The 26,966-nt window shown below is 39.3% G+C and overlaps 1 protein-coding gene across 10 annotated transcripts in view; it reads right to left on the bottom strand.

The window, feature by feature from the left end:
• The window catches only part of RHOT1 (ras homolog family member T1), an 82,528-nt gene that overhangs the window by 11,643 nt on the left and 43,919 nt on the right, over positions 1–26,966 (bottom strand). For 4 of the 10 annotated variants that reach the window (XR_004055061.1, XM_010372282.2, XM_010372280.2 and 1 more), the window contains exons 9-20: positions 21,021–21,119; positions 20,087–20,195; positions 18,917–19,037; positions 15,478–15,562; positions 14,961–15,106; positions 13,299–13,399; positions 10,815–10,945; positions 9,714–9,797; positions 7,001–7,120; positions 5,458–5,660; positions 4,313–4,408; positions 2,501–2,623 (exon numbers count right to left, since the gene is read on the bottom strand). Coding sequence is in view for 9 of the 10 variants with exons in the window: in XM_010372282.2 (XP_010370584.1) it covers positions 2,501–2,623; positions 4,313–4,408; positions 5,458–5,660; positions 7,001–7,120; positions 9,714–9,797; positions 10,815–10,945; positions 13,299–13,399; positions 14,961–15,106; positions 15,478–15,562; positions 18,917–19,037; positions 20,087–20,195; positions 21,021–21,119 (1,418 nt within the window). In the remaining variant the exon portion in view is untranslated. Of the gene's footprint in view, positions 1–466; positions 991–2,500; positions 2,624–4,312; positions 4,409–5,457; positions 5,661–7,000; positions 7,121–9,713; positions 9,798–10,814; positions 10,946–13,298; positions 13,400–14,960; positions 15,107–15,477; positions 15,563–18,916; positions 19,038–20,086; positions 20,196–21,020; positions 21,120–26,966 lie in introns of those variants that run through there. The other 6 variants (XM_010372283.1, XM_010372281.2, XM_010372285.2 and 3 more) reach the window with 4 other exon arrangements.

Genomic DNA, 26,966 nt, shown 5'->3' with positions numbered 1-26,966 from the left:
AGGTAAAAAAAAAAAAAATAGGTGGTTTGTGATCAGCAATTATGGGGAGCCAAGGTGAGTCCACCAAAATAAGATATCAAATAGATGTTGCTTGCTAATTAGATAAAATTATGATATTGGTAGATCAGAGGAATATGGAAGAAATTATATACTGATTTTAGAAAAATCCTTCATGAAATATCTGATAAGACAGGAAGATAAAATGTGGGCTGGATAATAACATATTTTTCATTGACTGAAAAATCCTTTCCCAAGAATTTTGAACCTGTCATTATACTATACGGCTTGCTCAGTTTAGTACTCTCCCTCTTTCCAACCTCTGGGTATTCAACCTCATTTTTTTTATCAGTAACTTGAAAAACAGTACATATCTACCAAATTTGCAAATAGCACAATGCTTAGAGAGATATATAATGGGACAAATGACAGAAATAATGTTTGAAATGATTGAACTAGAACAAATGGATCAAAAAGAAGAATATGACATTTAATAGAGATATGTATGTATCTGCATTTAGATTTAAAGCATCAACTAAAAAATGCCAAATACACAATTAGAAAGGAGGGGACATCTGTCTCTTCATATGAAAAACATCTGACTTTAATTAACCCCAAGATAATATATGTCAACAGTGGGATGGGACTGCCAAAAAGTTAATTCATGCCCTAGACAGATGCTGTCCTAATTGTGAAACACAACTGCCTACTGTTCTGGACTAGTCACACTACAACTGCAACACTGCTTTCTATTCTTGGTGGCACCTTTTAAGAGGTACTGTGAAAACCTAAGGGGCTTCAGATGAAGACAACCAGGAATGATGAGTTCACTAAACCATCTAATTTAAGAAAAGGCTGAAAGAAATGGGAATGTTCTACCTGGAGAAGAGAAAATTAGGGGAGACATGATGACCGTCTTCAAATGCCTGAAGGATTGCTATGTTGAAGAGGGAGTAGAATAGTCGTATGTTGTTCTAAAGGGCAGAACTAAAACTAAAGAGAGAAAGTTATAGGGAAAACATTTAGTTAAAAAAAAATAATAAAAGCAAAAGCAAAAACGCTTTCCAATGAGGCAAGCCATCAGCAGATAAACAGCACTCTCTCAGGAAGGCTTGCAGGAAGGCATTCTAACAGGAGGTTAGGCCAGATGAATTCCAGAATCTCTTCCAACTCAACGATTCCCAAAACTGGAGCACCTGCGTGTTGTTTGGTTTGAACTAGCCTTGCATTTTCTGTCAGTCATCATGAGAGAATCTGTCTATGTTACTACTTTACAAGGTGCTGAAGCACAGAAGCAGAACTTTGCCACCAAATGAGTGTGGTGATCCCTTCAAAGCAGTCACCTGAGATGGTTGCATTCTTATTCCAGAGCTGCTAGTGCTTGAAACATCACTGAAACTCTTAGAATGCCTTCAAAATCAGTTTCTGACTCATAGAAGAAATAAACTCACTGTGTCACAGACACATCCACTATATTGCTGGTGGATACAAACTATGGTCATTTGATATAAAGTCTAGCCCTCAGTGAGTGTCCGAATGGTGAGCCAAATAACTGACCCATTTCTAACTAAAATTGAATATTTAGCTTGTTCATCCATCTTAATCCAGCCCAGCTCCCAATGACTTTTAAAATGATTTCAAAAACCTAATGCATACAAATATGACATCAAGTACAAATTAGTATTTAGCTCTTAAATGCTCAAAAAATGTAAAACTGTTTTGAACAAAGGTAGCATGATCAGAATAAGAATACAACCTTCCAAGATTATTGCTTTGAGGGAATATATGCATCCTTTTTTTTTCTCTTTCTTTCTTAAAAGCGTATTACTTTATAGGATTACTTCATGCTTTTGGTTCAATTATAAAGACCTAAAAAACCAGTACTACAGATCTTTTCCTCTTTTCCATATTCCTTTGAGTTCTTAAAGTTGGTTATTATCCTCATGTCTAGAAACCATGTTCTTTCAAATAAACACTCCAGGTGCTTAAAAGTAAAAGTAGATTATAATTATAAATGGTTTCAAGAATAGAATATTTTTTCAAACCCAAAATACTGTTCACATTACTATGGTTTTAATGAGATATATTATTTCAATGTAAGCTGAGTACAGTATAATATAATATCTTTCATTTAGGATCAACGTGTCTTTTCTTTACTACAAAAGTCCTAATCTATTTCTATTATTTCTATAACTCACAGCCAAAAGATTTTAATTTCCCTATACATATTATCTTTTAATAGGAAAGATAATTTATCTTCCTTATGAAAAAAATCATCCAAAATCTTATTTTACAGTCCTCTAAATATACCTATTAGTTTAAAAACACTATTAAGGATGCTTTCAAAACTAAACATTGTCATCACAGTGAGAATTTTAGTGGAAGTTAGTTGGGCATCAGTCAGCTTGTCTTTGTAGTGAGTATCTGTATAATAAATAGTTATCCGCTTTTTTCTTTTGTATTTTAACAGAATGCCTGGTACCCAGTAAATAAAGTTAAGAACCTGTTAAGAACTGCAGTGAAGATTTTGTTCTTTACAGATTGCAGCAAGTCTGAGTTGAGGAAGTTCTGACAGATGCAAAATGTACACCTGTTGCAGGTGCACATACAGCGTAACCGGGCATGGCTGCGAAAACACACAGAAGGACAGGAGTTGAGTTCTTACTTACAAATATGGCACAAGTCAGGGTGTGCCAACTTAAAAAAAAAAAAAGACTTAGGCATAAGCAACACTCTTTGTAGAAAGGAAAAGGACAGTGTGGGGCATGCTAAAGTTGTGCAGAATTCCACATTTACCAAAAACACAATAAACAGTAATAGCTTCCTCCTCCCTCCCTGTAGAAAATCTAGGGAAAATTAGCTGACACTTTTGCTTTTTTTGGAGGGGGGATGGAATTATTATTACATGGATTTTTGTGGAATAAATATGCACAGCAATAGATGGCACCCTTGTCTAAATTAATAAAAAGAAAAACTGAGTAAGCCATAAGCACCCACCAAAAGGACAAAGTTTGCTAGCGTTTAAATAACCATTCCCTCCTCCTCCTCCCTCAGCATACACACATGCCTGAAAACCAGGAAGGAGAAGAATGATAAATACACAAATGAGTCAAAAGACAAGTATATTCAACCCTGAGAAGATGTGAACAACGTCTTTACTTCATCAAGCACCCTGGCTCTCAAAGGAACTAAATCAAGGTGCTTTATAAATTTCCACTCAAAATATAGGGTTGATTTCATCTGCTACCCAAACACAGCAACTAAATATGACAGTATGAAACTCTGGATAAGGATGTAAAAATCAACAATGGATCCAATTGAAATTAGATATGAAATTTAGGGAGGCTTTCTGACTCCTTTCTGGTTGAGTAGAGTTGTACTAGTTGGTGCAGGCACAGGGGACAACCCATTTCACCTCAGCTCTAACTACCAAAGTAGGGGGTCTCCAATGACTGTTCAGTGGTCAGAGCCACTCATTCATACAAAGCCATCACACCACCCATGAAGAGGTACTGGCTCAGAACCCACTCAGAAGAGCACCACCTGATGAATCAATGACATAAATTCCTGTAACACCTGAACATTTTTTTATAGGCTTCTCAGTCAAAGGACTGGCCCAATCTGACTTGGCTTAGCTTGTGAGATCTCATGAGACCACAGCACACGGTGGCATGGTTGTGGCGATTAGCAGCATTCCAATAATGCCTAATTCCCAACACGAAGAAAAACAAGAATTAATTTAAAAAAATTTTTTTATAGGCTCAAGACATTCCTTTTTCATTTTTTTTTTTTTTTTTTTTGACTTGTGATGATGAACAAATCACTGCTACTAAGTCACTGCCAGCTGTCATACTGGAATCCATCTGTTATTTTATAAATCAAATCTGATTCTTTAACATACACAAGGCTCCACCCACCAAAAAGGAGAGATGCAAAGTATGCTTAGCAACAGGCAGATGCTTCATGAGAAGTAGTTTGGGATTAACCATATAAACAAGTGGTCCATGTATGTACATTTATCATATAACACACACACACACACACACGCACACACATACACACACAGAATTACAATAAAATGTTTTAAAAATGCAGATGTAAAAACACAGTTGCAGTTACTGTAACTACAAGATTAAAGAAGTACATTTATGTAGTAAGGAAGACAACGTAATATACAGTTAGGCAGCAAGCCTGACCAAGCAGTGCGTTTCTACATAATTACTAAATGTTAATTATAGCAAGAAAGGAAATTTGGTCATTCTCTAAGAAAATATCAACAAAATCCCACAGAAGTCATAAAGAAAAAGTAACTTACAAAGCAGTTTTTAGAAAGACCCAGATTTTTCTCAAATTCTCTATTCTATCAGTGTGGCCCATGTCTCGGGAGAGTCTGTCTCTGTAATGATCCTCTCTGTAGATAACATACATGAGAGTTTTAAAGCAAAGGTAAAACATAAATAAGGTTTTGGTTATTCTATAATAATAGGAATGACTTGTCTTCGAATACAAATAGAAATTCAAGGGTTTGTTGCATCTAAAAAAAGTATTAGGTAATAAAATAGCAGTAAAGTTAACTCTGACTTTAAAAATCTGTACAAATCAACACTTTTTTGAAAAATGTCAGTCTTGGTTTATAGCAATGTTTGATTATTACTCTATTTTACACTACAGTTTTCATAAGAAGAAAAATAATTTAGAGACTAACATAAGAATAAGTAGAATAAGCTATAAAGTCCTGAGAAACGCACTGCCTGAAAAACTATTTTGTTACAAAACAGAATTTATACAAACACACTACTTGAGGGAAATGCCATTAAGAACCATGCAATTTTAAGGCAGTTAGTAAACTACAGAGATGACCACAGTTATGTGCTTGTGCATATGCATGTATAGATATATAATAAATGTACATGAAATTTGTGGCTCATAACGCTTAATGTAAAACATTTATACAGTAGAAATTCCAATTACAACTACTCTTTACAGCACTTAAAAAAGACATATCCTGAACTCAAGCATACCCATAATTTCAACATAAATTAGTAAAAGATTTTAGAAAACTTCATATACCTAAGGTCAATAACAGAAAAATGTAAAAATAAACTTTGTTCATATGAAAATGCTTTATAAGCATAAAACAACATGATGCCAACCCCATTTTATTCCAGTAAAACTATTTTTTAATGCTGGGTAGGGCGTTGTGTTTCATTGTACTATCCTATTAAGATAGTTAGAGCCTGCTCAAAAATATACAAATATTGCCAGAAGTATTGTTTATATCGTTTTATTGCCGCATTCAAACCAAACTTGCATTTACTCAAATTTGTACCTTCTCATTACAAAGTATCTTTCTGTTGCTGAACAATTCCTATGTGACAAAGATATTCCCTTCATGGCTAATAATGGCATGCAATGTTATGAACCATGCAACATGAAAATGAAGACAGAGCAAGTACTTACGGATACATGGCCATTGTTGTCAATTTAACAAAGATATCCTTACTGGGGGCATCAGCAGTATTGCAAGTGAAGGCTTGTGGTGGAGGCATTTTGTGTTTCCTGCAGAAATCAGTAGGTGAAATACTATATTCTTGTTTAACTTCATGCAGGTCTGACTTTGCAGCTACGATTAAGCAAGGTATTCTGCTGTCCATAAAGTGTTGCTATGGAACAAAAAATGAAATCAAAATCTGATAATAAGTTCAAAAATTACTATTTAATTAAATGTGAACCACACATTTCCTCCAGATAGGCAAAGCAACAGTAGTTTCTTTTTTTTTTTTTTTTTTTTTTTTTTTTGAGACGGAGTCTCGCTCTGCCGCCCAGGCTGGAGTGCAGTGGCCGGATCTCAGCTCACTGCAAGCTCCGCCTCCCGGGTTCACGCCATTCTCCTGCCTCAGCCTCCCAAGTAGCTGGGACTACAGGCGCCCGCCACGTCACCCGGCTAGTTTTTTGTATTTTTTTTAGTAGAGACGGGGTTTCACCATGTTAGCCAGGATGGTCTCGATCTCCTGATCTCGTGATCCGCCCGTCTCGGCCTCCCAAAGTGCTGGGATTACAGGCTTGAGCCACCGCGCCCGGCACAACAGTAGTTTCAAAGCGAAAAAATGAACGAAAAGGCAAAGATTGGCAGTGGTCTAGGTAAATCTCATATAATAAATAAGATCCAGACCACTTTTCCAATGCTGATGACAAAACAGACCTATACTGATTCTTTAGATTACAATTTAAAAAAATATGTAATTAAAAACACACATTAAACACACATATTTTGAAATATAAAGAAATCCACCTAAATTCTTCTATAAAAACTACTTTCATTTTTTCATATCACCTCTAGCCCTTGAGCACATGCATTTATATGGTGTTTGTACAGTTGCAGTCATGCTGGACATAATCACTTAAAAATGTAATATTGTGTCCTCCATATTCTTCAGAATTCAAAACCATTTTTAATTTTCCATTTATTGTTTTTAATTTATTTTTTAAATATTGTCTAATATTCCACTAGATTATTTTATCTTACTTCAGTAAATCATCGTCCATTGTCAGCCATCTTGATTATTTCCAGTTTTTTGCTATTTCATAATCTCTAAGTAACTGATAGACTTCCTAAGCTTCAGGTTTATCCCTTTCCTCTGGCTGTTATTCTTGGTATATTTGGCAATATATAATCCATACGTACTACTCTTTTTTTTTCATCAGAGAGAAGGCAGACATATGTAACTTTAACAGCCAGGAAGACTTTGCATTAATGCAAAAGTTCTCAATCAAGAAGCACCTCAGAATCACATGTAGAAAACTTCTAGAAATATATAGGTCTGAGACTCTACCACTTTAGAACAAAACCAGAACCTTTAGGGATAGGGTAAAGATGTATGTATTTTTAAAAAGCTCCACACATGATGTTGTTGCATTTTTGTGGTTAAGAAACACCACACTGCAATTCCATAAAAACTCCATATGAAGTTACATTTAGTCATAGTCTGTAGGAGCAACAAACCTTAAAAATCCTGGCACAGTATTCAAAGGATTTGGGATTGCTGACATCATATACCAGGCACACAACATCACAAATGATCTCAGCTTCAGTTAGAAATTCCGATTCTGAGATATCATGCAACTTGTAAAAGAAAGACAATGAAATATATAAGTATCATAATATTGACATATTAAGTCATGATAGCTTATTACTTCCTCCCCCTGGGCTTCCTAACTTTAAAAGTACTGGTTAAACATAACTTTTCAGGCCATTTTTTAAAGTAGAAAGTATAGACAAATAAGTATCTTCTGTTTCTGTAGACTAAAAATGGTGATTAAGATTCTGTGGAAGCTTAGCCAAGCACACTGACATGTGCCTATAGTCCCAGCTACTGGGGAGGCTAAGGCAGGAGAATCGCTTGAGCCTGGAAAGCAGAGGTTACAGTGAGCCGAGATCGTGCCACTGCACTCCAGCCTGGGTGACAGAAGTGAAACCCTGTCTCAAAAAAAAAAAAAAAAAAAAGATTCTATGGCAGCTAGTATTAGTGAGTGACTAATGTGTGGCAGCAGGCCCTCTACATGCATTGTTTACATTCTACAGAAAAGGAGACCGGCTAGAAAGATTAAGTCAGCTGCCCATGGTACACATCTAGGAAGTTATCAAATCAAAATTTGAACTCAGATATGATTCTCAAATCTATTTTCTTTCTACCACACCACCTTTTCTCCCCCACTAATCAAAAACAAAAAGCAAATAACTCTTTACAGTAAGGTCATTTTGCTCTGTTTCACTGCCACTCTTTGGTGTTTATTATAAAATTTCTTAAATATTCCATCTATGATATAATGATCTCCAACAAGAGTAAAATTCAGGGGTGGGCACTGTGGCTCACACCTGTAATCCCAGCACTTTGGGAGACTGAGGTGGGCAAACCGCTTGAGCCCAGGAGTTTGAGACCAGCCCGGGATGAGGTTTCTCCATGTTGGTCAGGCTGGGGTGATCCACCCGCCTTGGCCTCCCAAAGTTTGCTGGGATTACAGGCGTGAGCCACCACACCCAGCCCATATAAGCGTCCTTCTACTGTATTTCATGGTGTCTTTTCAGCCCTTCTTTTGTACTTTTTTTATTATTTGTTTGATTTTATTGCTACTTGCAGAGCAGGGCTAACCCATAGGCAGTGTGCCTAGAGTAGCCTATACATTTTTAAGGCTAACATATTTGTTAAATATTCCCTTCCCTGCTAAATAAACTTGATTCAGATTATAGATAAACTACCAAGCATTAGCAGGATTTTCATATTAATTTCTAGTCAATAGTACAGGAAATAATTTTAAAAAAAATAGAAGTATGCAGTCATAAATAAGGAGTTCATGTCCTTTGCAGGGACATGGATGAAGTTGGAAGCCATCATTCTCAGCAAACTAACACAGGAACAGAAAACCAAACACTGCATGTTCTCACTCATAAGTGGGGGTTGAATAATGAGAATACATGGATACAGGGAGGGGCACATCACACACCGGGGCCTGTCAGGGGCTGAGGGGCAAGGGAAGGGAGAGCATTAGGACAAATACCTAGTGCATGTGGGTCTGAAAACCTAGATGATGGGTTGACCTATCCAACAAACCTGCGCAAGTATCCCAGAACTTAAAGTAAAATTAAAAAAAAAAAAAACAAAAATAGAAGTAGAAGAAAGTAAAAGGGGAGTTCATTTTTTTCACTTTTTTTTTGTTTGTTTTTGAGGCGGAGTCTCACTTTGTCATCCAGGCTGGAGTGCAGTGGCACAATCTTGGCTCACTGCAACCTCCGCCTCCCAGGTTCACGCGATTCTCCTGCCTCAGCCTCCTAAGTACCTGGGATTACAGGCACATGCCACCACGCCCAGCTAATTTTTGTATTTTTAGTAGAGACAGGGTTTCACCATGTTGGCCAGGCTGGTCTCGAACTCCTGACCTCAGGTGATCCACCTGACTCAGCCTCCCAAAGTGTCGGGATTACAGGTGTGAGCCACCACACCTGGCCCGTTTTTTTCCACTTTCTTATTGTGGTACAGCTAACGTGCAATTAAGCGTACCAATAGATGAATTTTTATTTATATCTATACCTATGTAATTATCACATAGATAAAAAGACTTAAAATTCTTTTTTTTCCCCCTGGAGATGGAGTTTCACTCTTGCTGCCCAGGCAGGAGTGCAATGGCATTATCTCAGCTCACCACAACCTCTGCCTCCTGGGTTCAAGTGATTCTCCTGCCTCAGCCTCCTGAGTAGCTGGGATTACAGGCATGAGCCACCATGCTCGGCTAATTTTGTATTTTTAGTAGAGATGGGGTTTCTCCATGTTGGTCAGGCTGGTCTTGAACTCCTGACCTCAGGTGCTCTGCCTGCCTTGGCCTCCCAAAGTGCTGGGATTACAGGCATGAGCCACCACGCCCAGCCAAAAGACAAAATTCTAATGAATAAACCAGATGAAAAAAAATAAAATCAAGCTTGGCTTGGTGGCACATGCCTGTAGTCCCAGCTCCTTGGGAGGCTGAGGTGGGAGATCCCCTGAGCCCAAGAGCTGGCCAGGACAACATAGTTAAGACCGTGTCTCTAAAAAAATTAAATATAAAAAAAAAATCACACACAAGTTCTATATAGAGTAATTCAATTGAAGCCACTTTGTTTTCAAAGAGCCATTTTAAAATGTACCCAATAATTAGAAATTTTTGTATGCCACAGAATTTCTTACCAATAAGTATTTCTCTTGTCCATATACATAAACAGTGTTAATCGCATAGTAGGATTTATGATCTTCACGAATTTTCTTCTGCCTCTGAAAACAGAACACTGAAAATCTCAATATCTGCAGTAACTAGTTTTCAACAATACACAAACACCTCTGTGTATATGTGCAGGTGTGTTATAAATAAAAGGGCATTCTTCCCTACACTGTGTACTACTTATCAGTACAAAGGAGATACTGATTTTATGTTTCTTAGTTCTTAAGACCTAAAATAAAAAGATGTATTTGTTCTGCATAAAGTACAAGCAGAAGCTAAAAAGGAAGGAAACTATCCCTATTACTGCAAGTATACTCTAGAGCCACCTGCTGGCAATCTTCATTATACTATAATTTGGTCTGATCGAGATGAATACCCACCTAGAAATATGTTGGCAGGATGTGGTGGCACATGCCTGTAATCTCAGCACTTTGGGAGGCCAAGGTGGGAGGATCACTTGAGCTCAGGAGTTCAAGACTACCCTGGGCAACATGGCAAAACCCCATCTCTACTAAAAATACAAAAATTAGCTGGGCCTGGTGGTTCACACCCGTAGTCCCAGCTGCTCTGGGGGCTGAGCTGGGAGGATCACCTAAGCCCAGATGGTTGAGGCTGCAGTAAGCCATGATCACATCATTGAACTCCAGTCTAGCCAACAGAACAACACCTTTCCTCAAAAAAAAAAAAAAAAAAGGAAGAAGAAGAAAAGAAATATAAGAAATATGTCTTCTTCTTCTTACTCAAGGGAGTAGTAAGAACTAGATAACAATATTCAATTCAAAATATTTACTGTGCATTTCCTTCATGCCAAGAACTGTGTCAGGTGCTTTCACATCTGTAGTCGTTTAATGCCCATTTAAACACTGGTTAAAAAAAGACAAATGAGTGAGCTAATATCAATGAAACAAAAAGACAGTTCAACAGGATTATTGTTACATTTAGACTGTACTTGACTAATACAGGCCACTGAGTTCTAATAATTATCTAAAAATGTCAGTGGCTATAAAAACATATAAACTTGTAACTATAAAAATTCGTTGGATAAAACTGTATTTTACAAGAACTCTCACCACTAAGTTTCTTCCAAGAAGAGCCTGAAGAACTCCACTTTTCCCACAGTTTTTCACTCCAATTACATTACATCTGAACACATTTCTTTGAGTTTGTTTTTTCTGCAGGTCTATCTTTTTATCTCTTGTCACTAAAAATAATAATAATAATAAAAACCCACTAAATATATACCACTTAGATTCACTGAGCATCCATTCCACCTTTTGCAAAATAGGGCATTGCTGCTTATCATTTTTATGAAGTAGCTGATCTATAAACAAACACATTGCACGACAGTCAAGCTGTATGTGAATGAAGTACATAGAACGCAGAAAGGCCCCAGTTAGTGGAAAAACGCATTTCTGAAAGTTGACTGGAATGTGAATGTCATGTAACCAAACATTTATTTCATCATAAAATAGTGTATTTTCATAAGGAAAATATCCTACAAATGAATGAAAATTACTAAGAATATACCCAACATTATATTCCATCTAATTTTTTCTGTGATAAACTGTCACATATTATAAACTAAAAGATGCTATTTCAAATCTGCACTCTCTTGGAGCTGGATCCATAAAAGGAAAAGGGACACACACTTTGGGGTTAGCCATCCTTTCAAACGTAAACTGTAAAAGAGGCATGCCAGAAAACAATGCTGTATCATCAGGACAGCAGGTATCCCTTCCTGAGGTAAAGAGACCTCCTTAGAGCCTGGCACGGTGGTTCATGCCTGTAATCCCAGAACTGTGGGAGGCCAGTGTGGGCAGATCGCAAGGTCAAGAGATTGAGACCATCCTGGCCAACATGGTGAAACCCCATCTCTACTAAAAATACAAAAATCAGCTGGGCATGGTGGCACATGCCTGTAGTCCCAGCTATTTGGGAGGCTGAGGCAGGTGAATTGCTTGAACCCAGGAGGCGGAGGTTGCAGTGAGCCAAGATCTCGTCACTACACTCCAGCCTGGTGACAGAGAGTGACTCTGTCTCAAACAACAACAAAAAAACCAAAAACCTCCTTAGGCTATACCTGAAGACTGAACTACAACAGACCTCACCAGAGATACTAGTGATAGTAGAAAAAAACCAAAAATGATAAAAATATATAATTATGGGATAGTTAAATAAGTTACAGAACATCCATATTGTGACACATTATTAACATTAAGATATATAAAGTATACTTATTGATACAGAAAGATGTAAACAATGTGCTGAGTGAAAGAACATTGGCTGGCTAGTGACTGTTTTCTTATTTTCTGGTGTTGAATTAAATACTGTCTAATTGGTTAAGTATTTTAAAGGGTACCTGCTCTGTCAATTTAAGAAAGGCTGTCAGGCCGGGCGCGGTGGCTCAAGCCTGTAATCCCAGCACTTTGGGAGGCCGAGGCGGGCGGATCACAAGGTCAGGAGGTCGAGACCATCCTGGCTAACACAGTGAAACCCCGTCTCCACTTAAAAAATACAAAAAATTAGCCGGGCGAGATGGCGGCGCCTGTAGTCCCAGCTACTCGGGAGGCTGAGGCAGGAGAATGGCGTGGACCCGGGAGGCGGAGCTTGCAGTGAGCTGAGATCCGGCCACTGCACTCCAGCCTGGGCGACAGAGCGAGACTCCGTCTCAAAAAAAAAAAAAAAAAAAAAAAAAAAAAAAAAAAAAAAAAGAAAGGCTGTCTTCTTGTGCTAGGGCTTCCCGTAAGATATGACAGATTTTCCACCAATAGGGATATAAGAAACTCTTGAAATGATCAGTTCCTTAACTTGCTATTTCCATACATTTGGTTTACTTTAAGTGGTGCACATTCCTTGGCAAGAATGCCTGGCTTACATTACAAGATTTGTGAAAGCTGTATTAATACAGAAAACAGTTAATAGGCATTATTTTTAATGTTTAAAGAAAATTAAAATGCAAGATCAACTGGTAAATCCTTTAATGCCCATAGCTCTTCATTTTCTTTTTTTTTTTTTTTTTTTTTTTTTTGAGACGGAGTCTCGCTCTGTCGCCCAGGCTGGAGTGCAGTGGCCGGATCTCAGCTCACTGCAAGCTCCGCCTCCCGGGTTCACGCCATTCTCCTGCCTCAGCCTCCCGAGTAGCTGGGACTACAGGCGCCCGCCAGGTCGCCCGGCTAGTTTTTTGTATTTTTAGTAGAGACGGGGTTTCACCATGTTAGCCAGGATGGTCTTGATCTCCTGACCTCGTGATCCGCCCGTCTCGGCCTCCCAAAGTGCTGGGATTACAGGCTTGAGCCACCGCGCCCGGCAGCTCTTCATTTTCATCAGTGGAGTAACCCCAGGGAGTAGACTTGAAGCTAAGTCTCTACTCTTGATTTCTTTTCATAAACAGTAAAATCAAGCACCTCAACACAAAAGAAATGATCAGATCACAAGGAAAACTAATCGAGTGTAGATGGAAGACTAATGAAGATGAATTTATTCTTACTCTTTGTTACGTTTGAAAATGGAGTGTAAATCTCTAATCATGAACTGAACAGTATCTAGATACTTACCTGTAATAGCTGAAGCTTGAGACTCTTGCTCAGTCAATATTGAATAGCCTAGATAGCCCAAATACTCCAGGCACCGCTGTACATCTAAATAAGTCGTGAGCCTATGAAAGAAAAGAATTTAAAATGTGAAAATTCCTAAATGAATATTTATGGGAAAAAAATCCAATAGCTAAAAAACTATGCACCACACCTAATTTTTGTCTAGACTACTTTAATTTCCTATGTGCCCAAACACAGTTTTTCCTACACTGCCATTCTTTTTTTTTTTTTTTTGAAAGACAGAGTTTTACTTTGTCATCCACGCTAGAGTGCAATGGCATAAACACGGCTCACTGTAGCCTCAATCCCCTGGGTGCAAGTGATCTTCCTGCATCAGCCCCTCAAGTAGCTGGGACTACAGGCATGTGCCTCCAAGCATGCCTGGCTAATTTATTTTTTAATTTTTAAAAATGTTTTAGTAGAGACAGGGTTTCGCCACATTGCCTAGGCTGGTCTTGAACTCCTGATCTCAAGTGATCCATCCGCCTTGGCCTCCCAAAGTGCTAGGATTATAGGTATGAGCCACGTTGCCTGGCCCTACACTGCTGTTCTTAAGGCAGAGAAGAAAGGGAGAAGAATGCAAGATGGCAGGTAATTCCTCTCTCTACTCCATCTGCCCAGAAACACCAAGGCCACAAAGATAAGCAGTGAGTGGCTGGTAAAATCGTGATAGAGTGGGGATATTTTACGTGATCTACTTTCCAAGTTAATATAAAGTTAATACATTTTCAAATATTAGCCAGTTGAGGACTTAATAAAACACACAAGAAAAAGTGACAAAGGTGGCCAGGCACAGTAGCTCATGACTGTAATCCCAGCACTTTGGGAGGCCGAAGTGGGTGGATCACCTGAGGTCAGGAGTTCCAGACCAGCCTGACCAACATGGAGAAATCCCGTCTCTACTAAAAATACACAATTAGCCAGGTGTGGTGGTGGATGCCTGTAATCCCAGCTACTTGGGAGGCTGAGGTAGGAGAATCGCTTGAATCCGGGAGGCTGAGGTTGCAGTGAGCTGAGATCGCACCACTGCATTCCAGCCTGGGCAACAAGAGCAAAATTCTGTCTCAAAAAAAAAAAAAAGTGACAAAGGTGCAAAAATAATCTGAAATTAGCCTTTCTTACATATCTGAAAAAAGAAAAGATCCTAATGTTGAGTCAGTTAAGGCTAAAGCAATTATGTCACTATGCAAGACCAGAAGATTCCCTTAATACCCTAGGTATAATATCAACCACGCTATAACTAGGTTGTAGACAAATCCTCACAAAATCTTACTAAGAGTTCATTAAAGGCTAGGCGTGGTAGCTCATGCCTGTAATCCCAGCACTTTGGGAGGCTGAGGCAGGCAGATCACTTGAGGCCAGAAGTTCAAGACCAGCCTGGCCAACATGGTGAAACCCTGTCTCTACTAGAAATACATCATCCAAAAGAAAACAGTCCCTTCCTGATAAATTTATAGAACATTTATAGTTCATCTTAGAGATATCAGCAGCTAATCTTGCTTAGGGGCAATTATGATTGAAGCATTTCATAAGGTCCCACAAGCTTACAAAGTAACAAATGTAATACATAATAATTTTAAACTATTTGCAACTCTAGAGGAAAGAGGGGAGCTCTATACTCACGTCCACTGGGAAAGGAATCCCTGGTAGGTTATCCAGCCTCTCTCATTGGTACAAACTGTATTATTCACATCTGGCCCCCAAGGTATGTAAGGGAAAACTTTAAATAAATCTTTAAGCTCATCAGGTGACAAAGCACAGTCTCTATCCTGAAGAAACACAAGGATACATAATGTTTAGATAGCTAAGATACTAATTCCCAACACAAAAGTCCCCCAATCTAGTAAAGCTATGCTTTTTAAAACTACTTAACAAGTGACAAGAAATTTTACATTTTATCAAGAAAATTCCTCACGTGTATATAAGAAAACCTATAAGAGTCTATTAGAAATTAGACATTTTCATCTTGAGAAAACAACAAAGGTAAACAGCAGAAAATATTTTTGCGAATTTTACTTAGAGAGGTTAAGCAGTTTTTGGCTATGTGATATACACATCCCATAGCTCAGGGAACAGAGTTATATCATTCACTGAAAAATATTTTCCTATATATTATGGAAAATTACAGCTAAAGGCTTACCAAATCATGCTTGTCAAAGGTGCTTTGGAGAAACAAATATGCATGATGATTTAATTCAGTAGTGCAATCAGGAGGTATTTTTAGCCTGTTGAAAAAATTCAAGAGTAAAATAAATCATTAATCAAATTTTAAAATTTAAGAAATGAATATAAAATTGCAACAAGTCTTTTGTGAGGTAATACCATTTACAAGAATATCTTCACTTGGTATCATTTAGATTTCCCAAGGAAACTCTCTGGAGTGATTTTGGCACTCTTCAGAAGAGTCATAATAATGCTCATTCCAAAGTAACAACATTTTCTTTCTTTCCCGTTTTTAAATTCAGACAGGGTCTCACTGTTGCTCAGGCTACAGTGCAGTGGCATGATCACAGCTCACTGCAGTCTCGACCTCCTGGGCTCAATCAATCTGCCCATCTTAGCCTCTTGAGTAGCTGGGACCACAGGCGCACACTACCATGCCCGGCTAATTTTTGTATTTTTGTAGAGATGGGGTCTCACCCCGTTGCCCAGGCTGGCTTGAATTCCTGGGCTCAAGCAATCCATCCACCTTGGCCTCCCAAAGTGTTGGGATTACAGGCATGAGCCACTGTACCAGGCCCATTTTCTTAAATATCAGAAAAGCAGGTTGAAGGGAAGTGACAGAGCCAAATTTTTATTTATTTATCCACTATTCTAGCAGCAATGTGAAGGATAGAGGAAGAGGGTTCCATAAGGATAGAGAGATTCATGTAGTAGCTCCAGGAAGTTATTTTTCAGAAAATTAAAGGCAAAGAGGATAAAAAAAAAAACTGAAAGAGATGATTAGTGTAAGCCACAATGCCTTAAGACAGGGAATTTCCTAACTGTCATACTTAAAGCAATAAGCAACCTCCCATAGAATTCATCTATTCACATAAATGACACAAGAAAAGAAAACCTTATGAGAGAGTCCTATAACAAATTCATTCATTCAGTATATATTTATTGAAAAATCTAGGAAATTAACTTGAGCCAAGATTTAGTAACTTAGTCAAAGGAAGTTTCAGTTTAGAACTGATTAATGGACTAGGAATCTAATCAGAAGAACTTTGCTTCCTCAAAAATGGAGAAGTAAAAAACAACAGTCTTTCTGAACCATTATATAGATAGCTGGAGGTGCTATACTAAAATAACAGAGCACCATGAAGGTAATGTGCCAATGAAAAAATGAAGAATGACTGAAAACTCTGAGGCCAGATCCTGGGAAGTCACCACCCCTGAAAAGCTCGCTTCCCTGGGATATAGAAGAGGGATCCCGCAACAAGGCAGTCTCTTGTTTGGGGATGGCACTGGGTCCACTTTTTTTTTTTTTTTTTTTTTTTGAGACTGAGTCTCGCTGTGTCGCCCAGGCTGGAGTGCAGTGGCCGGATCTCGGCTCACTGCAAGCTCCGCCTCCCAGGTTCACGCCATTCTCCTGCCTCAGCCTCCCGAGTAGCTGGGACTACAGGCACCCGCCACCTCGCCCAGCTAGTTTTTTGCATTTTTTAGTAGAGATGGGGTTTTACTGTGTTAGCCAGGATGGTCTCGATCTCCTGACCTCGTGATCCGCCCGTCTCAGCCTCCCAAAGTGCTGGGATTACAGGCTTGAGCCACCGTGCCCGGCCATTGGGTCCGTTTTTAAACAAACAGAACGTAAACACAGTATTATCAAAGGAAAATAACGGGCCAGGCATGGTGGCTCAGGCCTGTAATCCCAGCACCTTAGGAGGCTGAGGCAAGAAGATCATTTGAGGCCCCAAGATCAGCCTAGGAAATATAGTGAAACAAAGAAAGAAAAGAAAGAAGAAAAAAGAAAAGAAAAGAAGAAAAGAGAAAAGAAAAGAAAAGGAAAGAAGAGAAACGAAACGAAAAGAAAAGAAAAGGGGAGGGGAGGGGAGGGGAGGGAGGGGAGGGGAGGGGAGGGGAGGGGAGGGAGGGGAATAAATTAAAAATAGCCAGGCATTGTGGTGCACACCTATTGTCCCAGCTATTCGGGAAGCTCAGGTGGGAGGATTGCTTGAGCCATGGAGCTCGAGGTTGCAGTGAGCTAGTCAAAATGAGACCTTGTCTCTTAAAAAAAAAAAAGGCCGGGCGCGGTGGCTCAAGCCTGTAATCCCAGCACTTTGGGAGGCCGAGACGGGCGGATCACGAGGTCAGGAGATCGACACCATCCTGGCTAACACGGTGAAACTTCGTCTCTAGTAAAAATACAAAAAAACTAGCCGGGCGACGTGGTGGGCGCCTGTAGTCCCAGCTACTCGGGAGGCTGAGGCAGGAGAATGGCGTGAACCCGGGAGGCGGAGCTTGCAGTGAGCTGAGATCCGGCCACTGCACTCCAGCCTGGGCGACAGAGCGAGACTCCGCCTCAAAAAAAAAAAAAGGCCGGGTGCGGTGGCTCACATCTGTAATCCCAGCACTTTGGAAGGCCAAGGCGGGCGGATCATAAGGTTAGGAGATCGAGACCATCCTGGCTAACACGGTGAAACGCTGCCTCTCTTAAAAATACCAAAAATTAACTGGGTGTGGTGGCGGGCGCCTATAGTCCCAGCTACTCGGGAGGCTGAGGCAGGAGAATGGCGTGAACCCAGGAGGCAGAGCTTGCGCCGCCACTGCACTCCAGCCTGGGTGACAGAGCAAAATTCCCGTCTCAAAAAAAAAAAAGAAAAAAAAAAGAAAGAAAGAAAGAAGAAGAAAAAGAACCACAAATAGACCTGTCGTTTAGGAAAATACCTACTTCAACTTAAGCTGTTCAGGAAAATACCGACTTCAACTTAAGTTAAGAAGAACAGGCTATAAAACTAAGGGAGAAGAACAACGTTAAGAAAAATGTTAACCAGCATATTTCTGAGATCTCTTGACTCCCAAAACAAGTTTGTTGTCTAGCATCTTATTTTTCCTTCCTCAGTAAAGCGAACAAAAAAAAAGATACTTGTAGTCTCCACAAGAAGAGGAAAAGTTTGAGTCATAAGGGAATCAGTGGTTCTCAACTGGGGATAATTTCACTTCAGAGGGCACATTTGGCAATTTCTCAACAGTTCTGGTTGTCACAACTGGAGGTATCACTGACTTCTATGGATGTGATAAACATCCTATACTGCACAGGACATCCACAACAAAAAATTGTCTGGTCCAAAATGTCAATAGTGCTGAGGTTGAGAAATCCTGCTATAAAGCTCTGCTATAACTCTAAAATATTCCCAAATAGCTTAAAGCCCACCTCCCCATGTGTGCTAAATCAACCTTAAAAATATTTAGCAAGTAAAATCAATTACAAGACCAAAGGTGACTGGGCATGGCTCAATGCCTGTAATCACAGCAATTTGGGAGGCCGAGGTGGGAGGGTCACTTGAGCCCAGGAGTTCAAGACCAGCCTGGGCAACATAGTGAGATCCTGTCTCAATAAAAAATTTAAAAAACAAAACAAAACCAAAGGTACATACAGGGGGAACAAATATTCAGGTGTCAAATCCAGATCATCATCATAACCAAATCGTCGAAGCACAGTCCAAGTAGTTTCGTGTCTCCCTCTCTGGATAAAAAGTGTGTGTAAAAAGAGAAAACCTGAAATAAAGTAAATTAGTAAATAAAGGATACAGAGTCACATAGGAGAAAAGCATGTAACATAATGGCAAGAACTAGATTCATGAACATATGGATGCTATCTTTGCATCGTAAAGCTCAAAACAAAACAAAATTCACAAGTATCTCAATGAAACAGAGCTGATTTCAGAGTTGTTTCACATATACACCCAGCTCAGCAAGAGAGATCACAGGAGGAAATGGCCAACATTACATCTCAAGGAATATACTGACATGCACAAAGTTATACAAGAGTAGTGTTCTACAGATCTTTGAGTTTATTTTTGTCATGGAAAATTCTGGTTTTCAATCTCATTAACTTCACTGTGCCTCTATAATATATTCTCCAGGGAACATTCTATACTGGTAAATTTGACCAATAGACAAAATTCCCTAAAAATAATGACTATTTAAAGGCTGTTTCTGAGTAGGAAGAATTTTAAGACACTTTTTTTTTTTTTTTTTTTTTTGAGACGGAGTCTCGCTCTGTCGCCCAGGCTGGAGTGCAGTGGCCGGATCTCAGCTCACTGCAAGCTCCGCCTCCTGGGTTCCCGCCATTCTCCTGCCTCAGCCTCCCAAGTAGCTGGGACTACAAGCACCCGCCACCTCGCCCGGCTAGTTTTTTGTATTTTTAGTAGAGACGGGGTTTCACCATGTTAGCCAGGATGGTCTCGATCTCCTGACCTCATGATCCGCCCGTCTCGGCCTCCCAAAGTGCTGGGATTACAGGCTTGAGCCACCGCACCCGGCCACTTTTTTTTTTTGTTCCAGATAGCTCCTTCCCTCAGGTGGACCTCTGTATCCTTGAGATCCAACCAATTTCCCCACCTCTAATTTATACTGGCAGTAAAGATGATAATCCCCAACAATGGTCTGTCCCTCCCAACTCGTAAATATCCAAATCAGACTTTAGGCATACTAGTAAATATTAACATTTCCTTAAAGTATAAATAATGCAATAAAGACCTTCACCTTCTGCCAAATTTTGAAAATATTAAGTTTCAAAAGGGGGAAAAATACAATTCACCTACCTTTCAGGGTCAACCCACTGTCAGCCACACCATCACTTATATGTTTTCTGACTACATTCTTGACATCCTCCAGAGCTTGAGGAGCTAATGGAGTGTTGAAACAAATCCTCTAGCAAAAAACATAAAAAATATTTAAAAACAAACCAGCATTAAAACCACAAATAATATAAAATGGTAATCTACAAAGCAACATTATATCCAAGAATTGCAACCAAAGAAACATATTCTACATTAGGAATAGTCTCCACTTTGTATTATTTAAGTAAAACATGGGCCGGGCACGGTGGCTCACGCCTGTAATCCCAGCACTTTGGGAGGCTGAGGCAGGCGGATCATGAGGTCAGGAGATCGAGTCCACCCTGGCCAACATGGTGAAACCTCATCTTCACTAAAAATACAAAAATTAGCTGGGTGTGGTGGCACATGCCTGTAGTCCCAGCTACCTGGGAGGCTGAGGCAGGAGAATCGCTTGAATTCAGGAGGCGGAGGTTGCAGTGAGCCAAGATTGCACCATTGCACTCCAGCCTGGGTGACAGAGTGAGACTCTATCTTAAAAAACAAAAGTAAAACATGTCATACTTAGAAACATTTCCAACTCCCTCCATCCTGTATCTAAAACACAGGGCTATTTGTGTAGCTATGTTATTCAAAACTAAGAAAGCAAAATGATTCACAGTTCAGATTCCAAGTTATCCTTAACACACCCACTTTATACCATAAAATGAAGCTATCAAAATCCCCTTAATTCCGGGGCATAAGAGAGTTTTATAGCCTAAGTAAAGGCATATATAGGTTGATGTGATAGTTCTATGTGAAAGAAACTTATGTTTATAACATACTGTTCTTGTTGTTTAAGCTAATACATTTTATAGCTTTCAGCAAAAAAAAAAAAAAAAAAAAAGATATGCAAATGTCTGAAATAAAGGACCATTACCTGAAAGAAGTTGAGTTCAGCATCATTGAGAGTACCATCATTATCTTGATCAGATATTTTAAATATACGAGTAAGGGCTTTTATACAAGCTGGTTTCATCTATAAATCATTGAGAAAAGAAATAATTATTTAAACTGTGATTTTCATAAGCAATGCTGAGAAAAATTCTGATTGTTTTTACACAATATCAAATACAACCAACATGAAAAAATGAACTAAAGCAAAGCTATTTACTTTTATATGAAAACCTTTTTAAGTAAACGAGGCAATATTTGCTGGGACTGATAACTGGAACGGTCAAGCTCTCCCCTTATGACCACAAATCCTTTAAGAACAGGCAAAGGAAAGCTGGGTGCGGTGGCTCACGCCTGTAATCCCAGCACTTTGCGAGGCCGAGACGGGCGGATCATGAGGTCAGGAGATCGAGACCATTCTGGCCAACACGGTGAAACCCCGTCTCCACTAAAAATACAAAAAATTAGCCGGGCGTGGTGGCACGCCCCTGTAGTCCCAGCTACTTGGGAGGCTGAGGCAGGAGAATGGCGTGAACCCAGGAGGCGGAGCTTGCAGTGAGCTGAGATCTGGCCGCTGCACTCCAGCGACAGAGCCAGACTCCGTCTCAAAAAAAAAAAAAAAAAAAAAAAAAAGAACAGGCAAAGGAGAAGTTCATCTTTAGGAGGGATTCATTTTTCTAGTCACATAAAGAAGAACTATTTATTTATTTATATCTTCTGTCATTCCATAGAGAATATGAACTGACTTATAAAACTACTAAGGACTTTCCCCTCAACTTCTGATTTCTGACCATCCACCTTCTGATAGCAGAATGAGATTCGTTTTGATCTGTCCCCTGTGTGTATGTTAAAGCTGGGAAATAAAATACGCTTATTCACAAACAAGTGGCAAAATTATCACTGGTCAGTAAGTGTAAAAAATTTTTACTAACTTCCTAGTATAAGAATTATTTATACTTTAAAAAAGAACTTTGCCTTTTGTGACTCTAAAACTGTTATGACTAGTGCTGCTGGAAATATATTCTGACAATTTCCTTCATTTTTGTTTTATGATTCATCATGGATAGAATAAATAAATGACTATTTGAAAATAAGGCCCACATGCTTTTTTACTGTATAACCACTATAGGGTAATCACTGTCAACAATTTTGAGAATAAAACTTCAAGGAGAGCTTCGAATTTTGTCTAAGCTTGGAAATAGATCTCCTATGGTTCTACCTAAATCAGAGAAATGAGATGTCAAGCTGAGGAAATATAAACTTATTAACTTACAAAATGGTAATGATGACAGCTTTGATCATGCTATCAAACTCAAATGCAGAAAAGAAATTCTTTAAAAAATAGGAAAGAAAATAATTATCTTCCAAACATACACAGATAACCCCTTCTATTCTTGTTTTAAATGGGATCTTTGGGAGAGTAATTTGATATAGTGAGAAAAAGATAAAACTTAAGATACTAAGAGATTAGAAAGAAATGAGAAAAAGAAGTCAGACATTTAGAAAGCATTTGAGGCTGGGTGTGGTGGCTCACACTTGTAATCCTAGCACTTTGGGAGGCCGAGGAGGGCAGATCACCTGAGATCAGGAGTTCGAGACCAGCCTGGCCAACATGGCGAAACTCCGTCTCTACTAAAAATACAAAAGTTAGCTGTGTGTGGTGGTGCATGCCTGTAGTCCCAGTACTTGGGATGCTGAGGCAGGAGAATCGCTTGAACCCGGGAGGCAGAGGTTGCAGTGAGCCGAGATTGTACCACTGCACTCCAGTCTGGGAGACAAAGAAAGACTCCGTCTCAAAAAAAAAGAAAGCATCTAATAGGGCTTTCTTTATAAAAGAAAGAGTACTAAATGGACTATAACATCTACAATCACAGGTGATTTATTCTTTAAAATAATGAATGGTAAGATAATGCTTCTATAAATGTGATCCTAATGTTAGACATTAAAGATTAATAAAAACTACATTGTTATATTTCATTTACTCTCCTTTAAAATAAGTTGAATAATTTAAACATTTCCAAAAGAAGCAACAGCAAGAATAATATACAAAACAGAACCCAAAGATAACCTTTTATTTTGTCTAAGTGATTTTTCCTCACATAATAAAGGGGTACATTTTCAAAAAGTAATTTTTTTTTTTTTTTTTTTTTTTGAGATGGAGTCTCGTTCTGTCGCCCAGGCTGGAGTGCAGTGGCCAGATCTCAGCTCACTGCAAGCTCCGCCTCCCGGGTTTACGCCATTCTCCTGCCTCAGCCTCCCGAGTAGCTGGGACTACAAGCGCCCGCCACCTCGCCCGGCTAGTTTTTTATATTTTTTAGTAGAGACGGGGTTTCACCGGGTTAGCCAGGATGGTCTCGATCTCCTGACCTTGTGATCCGCCCGTCTCGGCCTCCCACAGTGCTGGGATTACAGGCTTGAGCCACCGCGCCCGGCCTCAAAAAGTAATTTTAAGAAAAATAAACAATGTACTTTTCTTCTTCTTTTTTTTTTTTTCTGAGACGGAATCTTGCTGTGTTGCCCAGGCTGGAGTGCAGTGGTGCAATCTTGGCTCACTGCAACCTCCGCCTCCCAGGTTCAAGCAATTCTCCTGTCTCAGCCTCCCGAATAGCTGGGTCTACAGGCATGTGCCACCACGCCCAGCTAATTTTTCGTATTTTTAGTAGAGATGGGGTTTCACCATGTTAGCCAGGATAGTCTCGCTCTCCCCACCTCGTGATTTACCTGCCTCAGCCTCCCAAAGTGCTGGGATTACAGGCATGAGCCATCACACCCAGCCAACAATACACACACTTTTCATTAAAGCTTGAAATGCAAAGCTAAAGAGCTCTAAGGTATTGGCCCAATGTCATATTTAAAAACTAACCACCTGAAAATGTAACATTAAAAAAAGGACTACTAAAAAGTATTAAAAATTCTACTTAATAAAGCTGTAAAAAATTATGGTATTTGGCTGGATGTGGTGGCTCACCACACACTTTGGGAGGCCAAGGCGGGCAGATCACTTGAGGCTAGGAGTTTTTTTTTCTTTTTTTTTTTTTTGGAGACGGAGTCTTGCTCTGTCGCCCAGGCTGGAGTGCAGTGGCCGGATCTCAGCTCACTGCAAGCTCCGCCTCCTGGGTTCACGCCATTCTCCTGCCTCAGCCTCCGGAGTAGCTGGGACTACAGGCACCCGCCACCTCGCCCAGCTAGTTTTTTTTTTTTTTGTATTTTTTAGTAGAGAGGGGGTTTCACCATGTTAGCCAGGATGGTCTCGATCTCCTGACCTCGTGATCCGCCCGTCTCGGCCTCCCAAAGTGCTGGGATTACAGGCTTGAGCCACCGCGCCCAGCCTGAGGCTAGGAGTTTTAGATCAGACTAGTCCACATGATGAAACCCCATCTCTGCTAAAAATACAAAAATTAGCCAGGCATGGTGGTGCACGCCTGTAATCCCAGCTACTTGGGAGGCTGAGGCAGGAGAATCATGTGAACCTGGGAGGCAGAGGCTGTAGAGAGCTGAGATCGTGCCACTGCACTCCATCCTGGGAGACAGAGTGAGACTCCATCTCGAAAAGAAAAGAGAAGAGAAGAGAAGAGTAAGGAAAAGAAAAGAGAAAAGAGAAAAGATTGTTGTTTAAATAAAAGATTCCATTATAGGCAATTTAAAGTTTGTACTTGTGTAAAACAAGGTATAGTCTAAAAGTTGAAAATTTTACCTCTCACTCAGGTCCACCTAAGAATTGAGTAACGGATGGTGGTAGATATTTTAACTCTTATGGAATGGGGATGGGGATGAGGGATTAAAAGATTAGCAGAACTAATAACAGGCCTGAGAACAAAGTAGCAATTAAAAAATTGAGAACAAACTAATAGAGGGGATTTCATATACTGCTAGGCTAAGGCCTCAGAGGTAAATTCCTGTAACAGTTCCCATAGTATTAAGACTGTTTCCCAAATTTCCTTTATCATATATAAAACACCTATCTGAATCAGAATGGAATCTATGTATTTTGGTTTTTTTGTTTTGTTTTGTTTTGTTTTCTTGACACAGAGTCTTCTCACTCTGTCGCCCAGGCTGGAGTACAGTGGCGCAATCCCGGCTCACTGCAAGCCTCCGCCTCCTGGGTTCACGCCATTCTTCTGCTTCAGCCTCCTGAGTAGCTGGGACTACAGGCGTCTGCCATCACGCCTAGCTAATTTTTTTGTATTTTTAGTAAAGACAAGGTTTTACCATGTTAGCCAGGATAGTCTCGATCTCCTCACCTTGTGATCCGCCCACCTTGGCCTTCCAAAGTGCTGGGATTACAGGCGTGAGCCACCGGCCTGGCCAGAATCTATGTTTTTAACAAGTAACACCTAGTGACTATTATGATGAGGTAAGTTTGGGAAATACTGGATTCAGAGTAAATTAGAAAGAAGAATCCTAACTAAGGAAAAGTAAACCAGGAATAAGAGTAAACTAGAATCAGATTAAGGGATAACTCAAATTAATTATTTATACTAGGAGTTGGCACTTTTTCTGTAAAGGGCCACACAGCAATTTTTTAGGCTTTGGGGCCAACAGGCAAAATCAAGCATGTCATTTAGGTACTTACATAGTAAGAAAGAAATCAAACTTCTACAAAGGTTTTTTGACAGAACTCAAAATACAACTGAGTACAGTTCTGCAATACAAATTTATTAATGAAAAGAATGAAATTGTTTTTTGGAAGGAAAACATTTTGCTTTGTTAGGGTTCAAAGTTAGTGTTGTCTACCATGAAAATTAATTGCAAATGTTTATACGTTAATGCTGATCTGTAATGACATTTTACATGTCCCATCTTTGAAAATGTCTTTTTGCACAAATATATACTGCCAATACTCGTACATATCCACAAACCTATGACTTCAATAGAACACAAGGTATTTATAAAATCATATTTGATTCTTTTCTTGATGTTTGCCTTTTAGAGTGTCATTACAATGCAGATTAATCAATTCCAGTTGAAGGTTAATGGAAACTCAATTACATAGTTAAATGGATTACGAAATATGGAAATTTCCTTTGCATTTGCACCGATGTCTAAAAAAATGATGCTGGAACTGTAATTTAAACCTGGAAAATTTATCTGCTTTCCCATCTAAAAAAATACTTTATTATTATTTTCATGTTTTGGCATGATGGGTATGCAATGAATATAAATAAAAGGTCCTGGTACAGTGATATACATAGTACTTGAAATGCTGTCTAGGTGTGTAAGTGCAATTAGTAGTACACTCAGCAGCAGTGAGAAGAGATGAGAGTAGCACATATAAACTCTATTGAAACTACTAAACTTTGCCTTTGTAGCATGCAAACAGCCACAGATAACATGAAAGAATGACCATGGCTATGTTACAGTCAAACTTTATTTTCATGAAATCATAAAATCTGAATGTAATATAATTTTCACCTATCACAAATATTATTTATTTTGACTTTTTTTCAATCATTTAAAAATATATGGCCAGGCACAGTGGTTCATGCCTGTAATCCCTGCACTTTGAGAGGCAGCGGCAGGCAGATCACCTGAGGTCAGGAGTTCGAGACCAGCCTGGCCGATGTGGTGAAACCCCCGTCTCTACCAAAAATATAAAAATTAGCCAGATGTGGTGGCACATGCCTGTAGTCCCAACAACTTGGGAGGTTGAGGTGGGAGAATCGCCTGAACTCAGTGAGCTGAGATCATACCACTGCACTCCAACCTGGGCAACACAGCAAGACTCCATCTCAAATAAATAAATAAATAAATAAATAAATAAATAAATAAATAAATAAATAAAATGTTTTCTTAGTGTACAGACTGTGTGAAAACAGGTGGTAGGCCAAATATGGCCCATGAGTCAGTTTGCTAACCACTCACTTATACTATAAACTTTTCCTGAAAATTACCTGCAACTTTTTATTCTTAAAAACAATACTTCTCTTGACAA

This window comes from Rhinopithecus roxellana, chromosome 19, assembly GCF_007565055.1.
Source record: "Rhinopithecus roxellana isolate Shanxi Qingling chromosome 19, ASM756505v1, whole genome shotgun sequence".
Lineage (NCBI taxonomy): Eukaryota > Metazoa > Chordata > Mammalia > Primates > Cercopithecidae > Rhinopithecus > Rhinopithecus roxellana.
Note: the sequence above shows the minus strand (reverse complement) of the source record. Positions and strands in the feature narration are given on the sequence as shown.